At 38.8% G+C, this 10093-nt stretch overlaps 1 protein-coding gene across 2 annotated transcripts; it reads left to right on the top strand.

Moving 5' to 3' along the window:
- Window positions 1–1077: 1077 nt before the first annotated feature.
- LOC108439625 (proline-rich protein 12) lies at window positions 1078–3467 on the top strand. Of its 2 annotated transcripts, none has more exons than XM_017718123.2 (2): window positions 1078–1145; window positions 2226–3467. In XM_017718123.2, the coding sequence occupies exon 2, from the start codon at window positions 2420–2422 to the stop codon at window positions 2975–2977; it is 558 nt and encodes a 185-aa protein (XP_017573612.1). In that variant the 5' UTR covers window positions 1078–1145; window positions 2226–2419; the 3' UTR covers window positions 2978–3467. The 2 variants fall into 2 exon arrangements, with proteins under 2 accessions (XP_017573612.1, XP_017573611.1); XM_017718122.2 differs by having other exon boundaries at window positions 1104–1145; window positions 2229–3467.
- Window positions 3468–10093: the final 6626 nt, after the last annotated feature.

Below are 10093 nucleotides of genomic sequence, written 5' to 3'. Positions count from 1 at the left end.
AATTAGTACTGACATTCTGCCCTTTGGAAAGCCCAACTCATATCCAAATACATATGCACTGCACTGCCATTATAGTGTCTGAATAGATTTAATGTGCTGCCTTTTTTCCATGTCAAATATAATTCTTTTTTTGCAGTCCAACAATTGGTATAATACAGTGGGGAATTATACTCAGGAGAAGAGCTTAACTGTGCTCAGACATGTGTCATATATTGTCATTTTGATAGTAATTTTTTTGGCTGTAACATTTGGATGAAACTGGCTCTTCTTGCGCTTCCAGCTTGTATGTACACTGATGTACTGACTCATGTCCCATGGTGAGCATTAATGACTGGCGGTGAACTGGCTTTAATCTTTATCTCTCAGTGCTGCTTTGGGGAGAGCTGCAGGTGGCTGGGATCACTGTGAAGTCGAAAGGCTTCAGCTCCATGCACTCCCCTTGCTGCGTGTGTTAGCAATACCAAACAGATGAAGATGAAGCTTGACTTCATTTGCTAACCAGAACATCCTTTCCTGTATATTCTGTTCCACCTGACTTTAATGAATTCTCTAACACTGGGCTATGAAATGGCAGTGAAAAGAAGCACCCCTCCTCCCTGCTTTTGACAGAGAATGGCTTTGAAGGAAATAAGGCCTTAATGCACCTTTCCTTTCTTTATAATAACAGAGGGAGCACCTGCTGTGACGCAGTATGTTTTGCAGAACTCTGGAAGTAATGGGGAGCTTCTTAAGCGAGAGCCATTAACGGTACATTTCTGCTCGAACGCTTCACCTACATGACTGTTGAAAAGCTTATTCTTTTTTTCTTAACTGCCAAAAATGCTCTTGTTTGCCAGTATGCAAAAGGATTATTGCTAGCAAATGAAACAAAAGCTGTGCCTTTTAAAGAAGGCCTGGAGGTCTTTGATAACTGCTTGTTGCTCTTAAATTCCATTACTGACATACGTTTCCTGTATCCATAGTGATGACTATATTGACCAATCACCAGGCAAGGTTGATAAGAGGAACTGCTGTGTTTCCTGAACCCCCCCCCCCCCCCCCCCCGAGTTTCCTCCCCACCATAGTACTTTCCTGCCTCTGTACTGTATTATTACAGACTTCTTGGAACTTTCTCTTCATCGAGGACATGGCTGCACACCAGAAAAGTAAGTCTCTAATTGGTCTTTTTTGTTACTTCATTCAGAAGCTTTTGGGAATAAAAAATGTGCTCCACTTTACTTGCATGTACCTTTCTCTGAAACATCTGGTTAAAAAAAATTTAAATAAAATAAATATATATATATATATATATATATATATGGACACATACACACTTAAAAATAAAGGTTCCTAAGCTGTTCTTGACTTGGATAAGGTTTTATTTTTCTTTTTAGAAACAATCTCTCAAACCATTCCACCCGCATCCAGGTCATCATTAATTCTGGACAGACTTGTCATTATTGTCTAGAACACGGTGTGATTTACTGTGAACTTTATGATGATTTTCAAAAAAGAGGACACCAGGGGCAGAAGGGTGGCAAAGCCAAATCCCAGACGTTTTAGGCAAATCAGAAATCCTGGATTGATGAGTTGTGTAATTCCCAAAAAGAGGATATGTCTTATATATGAATAAAAGATAATGAATGTTCACCCCTTATCTACGTGTTTGTTTTCAGTTTTGTTCATTTTTAATGTTCGTAATAAGTCAAACTCTCTCCTAAACTGCACTGGTAACGCTGTGAGACCTTAATAAATACATGGATGCGGTTGGAGTGGGTTGAGAGGAGTTTTGGTCTTTTTACTGAAAAGATTTGGATGACTGTTGACTTCTAGTGTTTATCAATGTTAGCCTCGTAGCTCCAGTATAAAACTAAAGAAACACAATTTGAACACCAATTATATCTTGGCTGATCAGCTGCATCTGGGGTGAAAAATTGTGTACATTTTTTCTTTTTTTTGTCAATCTATTCCTTTAAACTTCAAAAATATATATTTTTTGAAATAGTTAATTAAAGAACCATCCACTAAAAGGTTATTTAGAGAAGCAAAAGAAGTTCTTCTAGGCCAGTGCTTCAAAGAACTTCTTTTGGCACCTTTATTTTTAAGAGTGGAACACAGCCTGAAATCTACCACAGTGCAGCCCAGAACAGAACTTAGCTCTGTAAGTCATAGTTTATTGTTGCTGTTCTGGTGCTTGTGTTTTAGTGGAGCTCTAGCTGATAATTTTTGTTTCATTTCCATCAAAGCAGATGTTCCACCATGTTAGACTGCACCTTCCTCTACAGAGACACCTCTCTGCGCAGATGGGTTTGAGAAACAGATGCTGAGAGGTCCCTTCATAGTGAAGACTATGCTATGGCTGTGCCCACTGAATTAGTCACAGAACTGACTACTGCACATCTCCAGGCAGCCTGTGGAGTGGTGTGGAAACCTCCTCAAAATGGACCACAAACCCTCTCCAGGGGTTCCATCTTCTCAGGGCTGCAACACCTCATCTGGATCCAATGGCTGCTGGGGCTTGGAGTTAAAGGTTGCCATAATACTGATGACTCTGGCTGGACTCCTTATCTTGGCTCTTCTCTACCGCATCCTGCTCCTCCGACATAAGCTGCGTATGGCTCAGGCCAGGAACTCTTTGGAGTACTTTGGCTTCTACCACATGGCCCACTACAGCCTCAAAGAACTGAACCTGCCTCCTGTAGTGACTCCTACGGTTACCTCTCCCCCTCCTGATCCCCACACACCCCCTCAGACTTCTCCTCCACCTTCACCTGTTCTTCCTGCACCTCCTCCCGTCATTCCTCCACTCATTCCTCTCCCTCCACCTCCACCACCGCCGCCTACACTGCAGCCTCCCCCGCACCCCATCATCTTCACCACCCCTCCAAGCCCTCACTCGGATGCCGAGGTTTACTCCCGCATCGGTGCCCTGCGGCCCTCCAGACTCTCCAGTGTGAGTCAGACACAGGTGGTCCTCTTTGAACACTCCTCTCTGTGACCCCTTTGGAGAAGAACACTATCACTTTCTCCACAACAGTTGCTATTTTCACAGAGGACTGAGCTTCAACTTTGTCCTTGTCTGGAGGACAAATTATTTTTTTTTCATAAATATTTGATGTCATCTATCTATTATCATACAACAACTAACTTTGAATGTTTGTAGTAGTCCACCGCAAGACATCAGAGTTTTATAAGCCTACATTGCTAATGTTTCTAAACCTACATCACTGATGATTTCTATCTAATACCAACAAAAAACATTCTGTTGCAAAATAAAACACACTGTGGCTCGAACTACTTTAGATTCTCTAACAAGCCTTTAATAGATAGTTTAATGGAATAAATCCCTAACATTAAGTGGAGATTCTTCACATTCACACGTCTTTTTAATTTTAAACAAAATAGATTTTTATCATTATTCAGTTATTGTGATGTAAACAATGCCATTCAGATTGGTTTGATGTGGTCTATCATATAAAAACATTTTACAGTGGTGATGATAGGAACCAGGGGTCGGGATGTCTACAGCACAAATATAGCTGGATTATGTACAGTCCAAAATGACCAGGTAACCTAGATGAGTTTTTATATATATATACTCAAATTAATGGTAAAATAAAGGTAATTCTGAAAATTAAGGGTTTCATTGCAAAATGTATCATAGACTGCTTTAAAAAAGTTATTTAGTTCATAATCTACATCATAGATAGTGGGCTTTACACATACCACAAATATCACCAATAATATCACCTTCATTAGAGAAATACATATGTATATTTCCGCACAAGTCAGCTGTTTTTCTTTTCAAAAACTCATCATATTGTTACAAATGGATGTACAGCATATTGAAATAAAACGCTTAAAGTTTTCTTTTGGGACTGTTTTGCCTCAATATCCTGTGTGTACCTGTCCATCCCCAATATATTTAAAATATGTTTTGGGCCAAAATCTCACCTCAAGACTATTGAAAAACAATAACTCAGGCATCAGGCAGTCCCATTTCATGTAATAACTTTCAATGAGGGAGATTTTAGGGGATTCAGATGTCTGGTTTCTATCAAAACATTGAATAATTCTGATTCTTTAGAATGGAGCACCTCACATCAAAGCACTCTGAATGATATTGTTTACATCTTGACCATTAAATTATGCAGAAATTGTGAAAAATTAATTAAATTTTTCTTTTAAGGCTTCTATAACTAACTAGGCTAAACAAGTAGCTATGCAAGCTTCAGCCTCAAGGCTCTCAAGAACACCTTATTATGGTTAATCCAATTAAATACTGTGTTCCATAATTTGATTTTACTTAAAATATTAACTTAATATTTGAATATTTAACTTAAAAATACTATGTTAATCCAGATTCTGGATTTTGGTGCCTATGTGCACACACATCCACTGCTCAAGTGCTGCATGAATCTTTTATATCATGATAGAATTTTTATTGCATAACTTTCATTCTCAGCGACTGACAGTGTTCCACTACAGAATATACAGTGCACTCTGTGTAATTACATATATTGAAAAAAATGCATATACTTCAAAAGAAAGCACTGTCTCAAACAGCTCCTTATTACCTTTTACCGCATTTGCTGTTAATATGTGCAGAAATTGTTCTGAGGTTCATATCAGGTTCATATTAACATATTCATATAGGGGACTATAGGAGGAGCAATATTACTCCATTTATCTTCAGTTTTAGTGGCTGTGTTTGTTTTCACTTTGGAATGTTCCTTTTTTATTTCTGGAATAACATTGACTTCATCATTTCCATGACGGGGTGGGATTTCCTGGAGAGCTTTTTGCATTGCATTCTTTTTCTCTTCCTCTGGTATGTCTTAAGGTTCTACTGTACATTTTGCACATTGCACTTGTGAGGGCTGAACTATTTTCAGTATTATTATCATAACTATTTTCACTATTACTTCAGTCTAAATTTTGTGATAAATGCTAGGTTTCCAATAAACATTGGTATGACTGTTCATAGCTCTTTTTAAGCATCAATGGATTTCATTTGCTTACATAACAAGCACAGTACAGGTATTATGAAGTGATACTGGTGTGAAAATTGTTTTGAAAACTACTTCTTATGCACAATTAAACTCCTCTGCCTGAACAGATTCCCTGTCCAAGAGAAATAACTCAAATTTTTTAAAATTTAGTATCATGTATATGGTAAACTATTTCATCTGCTCTGTAATGATTCTGGATTCTGGATTCACCTCTTTCTTCAAGACTCTTTTTAAGGCCAAATAATCGTCCATATAAATATTTGATAACTCTCCATTCTATTCCCTCTGTGATTATATAAAATTCTACATTATTGTCTAAATGGCAGCAGGAAGCTTTTGTAACCATCATTTAAAAATTCAAGACCTTCTCATGAATGTAACACAGTGTCATTATTCAGCATGACACAGTCCATGATCTTTAAAAAAAAGATGAATCTGCCCTTGTTGGCCATCACCTGTCACTGAGAGTGTATTTGTGATCCTTGCATTGGTAATTAATGCAGCTAATTACCTGAAACTTTCTGTGTGAAAATTGATAAAACTATGTTTGAAGTGGTCAATGTAATTAATTCTCTGGGAAAATGTGCTTAACCCTTGCAAAACTGCTCTTGCAAAACTTGTCATCCAAATAATGTTTTATTTTGACAGTGGTTTGGTCACAGTAGACTTTATTGAATATATATGATTCACTTCTATTGCTGAAAGCATATTTGACAATCTCACACATCCATAGCCAATTTTCTGACCACTTGTTGAATTCCCATATCTGAGGCCTACACTCTTAAAAGGAAATTTCCAGCCAAAATGAAAAAATTTACAATCACTTCATTTTTGTAAACATGCTTAGAGCCATCCAGCAGTGGTGCCAGACTTTTGAGTGAGTAGCTCAGTTTGGCTTCTGTTCTCTGGCAAAAAATGTGTCCACTTTGTATTAAATAAAGATAGAATCACTGTTTTCTTCATGATTTTGTAAAAGATAAAGCAATGCTAGCTTTTCTGCATTTATTAGCCCACAGGTTCCCAACCCTTGTTCTGAAGTAGGCTACCCCTACATATGTTTTCCTGTTCTAACATACCAACCTCAGCTCAAGAGGGCTTGACAATGAGCTGATTAGTTGGATCATGTGTTTGAGAACAGAGAAAACGCTAAAATGTGCAGAGCAGTGGTATGTCTGGACCAGGTTGATTGGGTGGCACCACAGGGGTACCAAATGCTATATATTTGTATAATACACAAACAATATAAAATCATGAATTCTGTCAAACTGATGAGGCTGATGGATACAACGCTGTGCCACGGAATACTGTACAACTGAATAAATAACACAAACTAGTTTCGGAGCAGAATGCTCCTTAAAAATAAAGGTACCATGAACAGTTCTTTGGAGTGATGCTATAGAACAGGGATTAAGCACACCTGATTCAACTCATCAGCTATTTACCAGGTTTAGGTAGTGTGCAGGGAAACTAAACTGTACTGGACTCCAGGCCTCAGTTCCCTACCCCTGACACAAAATAACTATTTTGGAGAACTTTTCAACTTTTCATTTTCTACTTGTGTATTTTTCTTTATTTTATGAGAGTGAAAAACTTTTTATGAGTAAAAAAGTGGATTTTGAGAGCACAGTAAAAGGCACTAAAGCTGGTTTTAGTTGACACAAAACTGTAAAAAAAAAGGAAGACAAAAGTAGTGGATATATAAGTCATATAATGAACAAAGAAGTAAGGTAATTGCCCTGAACAAGAATAGAAATAGAAGAAAATAAGCGTGTAAGAGTGTGTAACAAGTTTAATGTGTTGGTCTGTGTAAGGACCTCGAAAGAAAACTGCTGGCTGTGCAGCAAGTGAGCAGGGCTCATTTACTCTGACATAGCAACAAGCTTTTGATTAAGAAACTATAATTTAGTGGAAGGAATTGCTGACATTAAAACATATTAAATGCCACATTTATTTCTTACTTTATTTATTTACCTGTTGTATAAAAGCAATAGAACTTTCAAGATTGCGTGTTATTGTGAATAACATAACGGCTGTGATCTACGGCACTTGCCTTCGGCTTGTGGCTACGACCAAATCACAGCCATGATGTTATTTCGTGACAACACAAATTCCCTCTTGTGTTCTAATGCTTAAGTAACATGTACAGAAACAGCTCATTTTGAATTCTTTTTTTTGTGATGTCACAAAAACCACTGCATTTACATATAAATCCGTCTATTTATCTGACAGCAATTTAGCACCAATCACTCACGCTGAAGTTGTAAGGAGTGTTTCATCCTGATATTTTTGAATATGGCACAATACAAGACAGCCAATCAGAAAAGAGGCTATTTACATGTTTCAGTCTTAAAGGCGTGGTGACTAAAAATTTGGTCGGACAGACCAAACAGACCAGGTTGGACAATGGTGACGCAAAAATAAAATAGGACTATTTTTTGTTAGGACAGGAAAAGAAAGTAAAATAAAAGAACAATGTAGGACATGGGCCCTTTAAAGCATTATAACTGTGTGTGCCTAGAAATCTAGGCCTCAGATGGTTTCACAAGCACTAAAGCTTCCTCTAGGGAAAACTCTTGTGTTAAAACCCAGCTCAGCCTGTTGCCATCATGGATACCTCAATTTTACTTTCCATTCAGGCCCAAATTCTGCTCAGAGCAGCATTCAGCACTAAGTTGTTTTTCATGGCTGATATAACAGCAATTAGGATCCTGTCAAATTAAAGCTGTTCTGGTCAGAGACTTCCAATATTGAAGTGACAAGTGTAATTCCTGTTCAGAGAGTAAGTGAGAATCATCTGTTTACCATCTCTAGAAATGGTTTGTGTGAGCCGCATGGAGCCTTATTTATGAGAAACAGCTCTGGATACAGGGATATTCTTCAATTCTCTAGAGTTGATATTCATGGAATGTGGTACTTCAAAAGATTGAATTATACTTTTTTGTGCAAAGTTGTGCCTTTTTGCAATTCTGGCAGGGTTTCAGTGTCAACCAACAGAACACCTCTGTGCAGCAGTATGTGGGCGCCTTTCGCTTTGTGTTGTTTTATATGAATCGTTTTTTGAACTCTTTTATGGCCCAAGAACAGAGGCTGTTTAATCCTCACCTCCTACCCTGGAGACACTTTCATATCTTCTCTGGCATAATCACAGAATACATCAGAGTCCATGAGAAAAAAAGGACATTTTGCATCTATAAAACAATAAAGTGCAGTAAAGTGCGAGCAGTGTGAATAAATGTTATAACTCAAGTGTGTACTGCAAACATGGAGAGCTCACAGAAAAAGTTCAACTCATGATGTTTATGTTTTTTTAAATTCTGTCATGTAAACATGGTGCTTGTGCCGCTTTGTGAAAAGAACCTTTCATCGGTTTTGCTTGGCAGACACTGGGCCATGTTGGCCTTCGTCCAGCAAAACCTTTCAGTAAATCATCAAATGTCAGTGTGGGCCGGATTGTATTCTTGGTCTAAAGCCTGATGAGAAAATGTACACTCATGAATTAGCTGGTCCAGACAGTGTGATTAGATCAGGCGCTCCCAAATCCACGGGCGCATTGCCTTCTCCCCGAGCACATGGCTAGATCCTGACTTCTAACAGCACAATCTGGCTGCCTCAGATAATGCTGGATTTAAATGGCTGAGAATGCTTCCAAATGACAACTGACAAGTTATTCTCCTCAACAATGGAGAAAACAAATTCAGCCCCAAAAGACTATGTAAGCCTGCAAGTCAAAATTTCATCTGAAATGTTTGTCCTGAGGCCCTGAGCACTTTATGGCATGTGAATCATGCAAATCAAGCAAAGCTTAAAGGGTTGTTGCAGTGTTCAAAATCTGTTAGACTATGTGTATGTATATATATATATATATATATATATATATATATATATATATACAGTGGGGAAAAAAAGTATTTAGTCAGTCACCAATTGTGCAAGTTCTCCCACTTAAAAAGATGAGAGAGGCCTGTAATTGACATTATAGGTAGACCTCAACTATGAGAGACAAAATGAGGAAAAGAAATTTCAGAAAATCACATTGTCTGATTTTTAAAGAATTTATTTGCAAATAATGGTGGAAAATAAGTATTTGGTCACCTACAAACAAGCAAGATTTCTGGCTGTCACAGACCTGTAACTTCTTTAAGAGGCTCCTCTGTCCTCCACTCATTACCTGTATTAAAGGCACCTGTTTGATCTCGTTATCTGTATAAAAGACACCTGCCCACAACCTCAAACTGTCACACTCCAAACTCCACTATGGTGAAGACCAAAGAGCTGTCGAAGGACACCAGAAACAAGATTGTAGACCGGCACCAGGCTGGGAAGACTGAATCTGCAATAGGCAAGCAGCTTGGTGTGAAGAAATCTACTGTGTGAGCAATAATCAGAAAATGGAAGACCTACAAGACCACTGCTAATCTCCCTCGATCAGGGGCTCCACGCAAGATCTCAGCCCTTGGGGTCAAAATGATCACAAGAACGGTGAGCAGAAATCCCAGAACCACACGGGGGGACCTAGTGAATGACCTGCAGAAAGCTGGGAGCAACGTTACAAAGGCTGCTGTCAGTAACACACTACGCCGCCAGGGACTCAGATCTTGTAGTGCCAGACGTGTCCCCCTTCTTAAGCCAGTACATATCTGGGCGCATCTGAAGTTTGCTAGAGAGCATTTGGATGTTCCGGAAGAGTATTGGGAGAATGTCATGTGGTCATATGAAACCAAAGAAGGACTGTTTGGTACAAACACAACTCGTCGTGTTTGGAGGAGAGTGAATGCTGAGTTGCATCCAAAGAACACCATACCAACTGTGAAGCATGGGGGTGGCAACATCATGCTTTGGGGCTGTTTCTCTACAAAGGGACCGTGTACATGAAAGAATGAATGGGGCCATGTATTTTGAGATTTTGCAAACCTCCTTCCATCAGCAAGGGCATTGAAGATGAAACGTGGCTGGGTCATTCAGCATGACAATGATCCCAAGCACACTGCCAGGGCAACAAAGGAGTGGCTCCGTAAGAAACATTTCAAGGTCCTGGAGTGGCCTAGCCAGTCTCCAGATCTCAACCCCATAGAAAACCTTTGGAGGGAGTTGAAGGTCCGTGT

Source organism: Pygocentrus nattereri, chromosome 16, assembly GCF_015220715.1.
Source record: "Pygocentrus nattereri isolate fPygNat1 chromosome 16, fPygNat1.pri, whole genome shotgun sequence".
NCBI lineage: Eukaryota > Metazoa > Chordata > Actinopteri > Characiformes > Serrasalmidae > Pygocentrus > Pygocentrus nattereri.
The sequence above is the reverse complement of the archived record's forward strand: the minus strand, read 5'-3'. Positions and strand labels throughout refer to the sequence as shown.

What these genes read in the sequence shown, in the direction of transcription:
- LOC108439625 (XM_017718123.2), top strand. Translation starts at nt 2,420, where the DNA reads ATGGACCACAAACCCTCTCCAGGGGTTCCATCTTCTCAGGGCTGCAAC.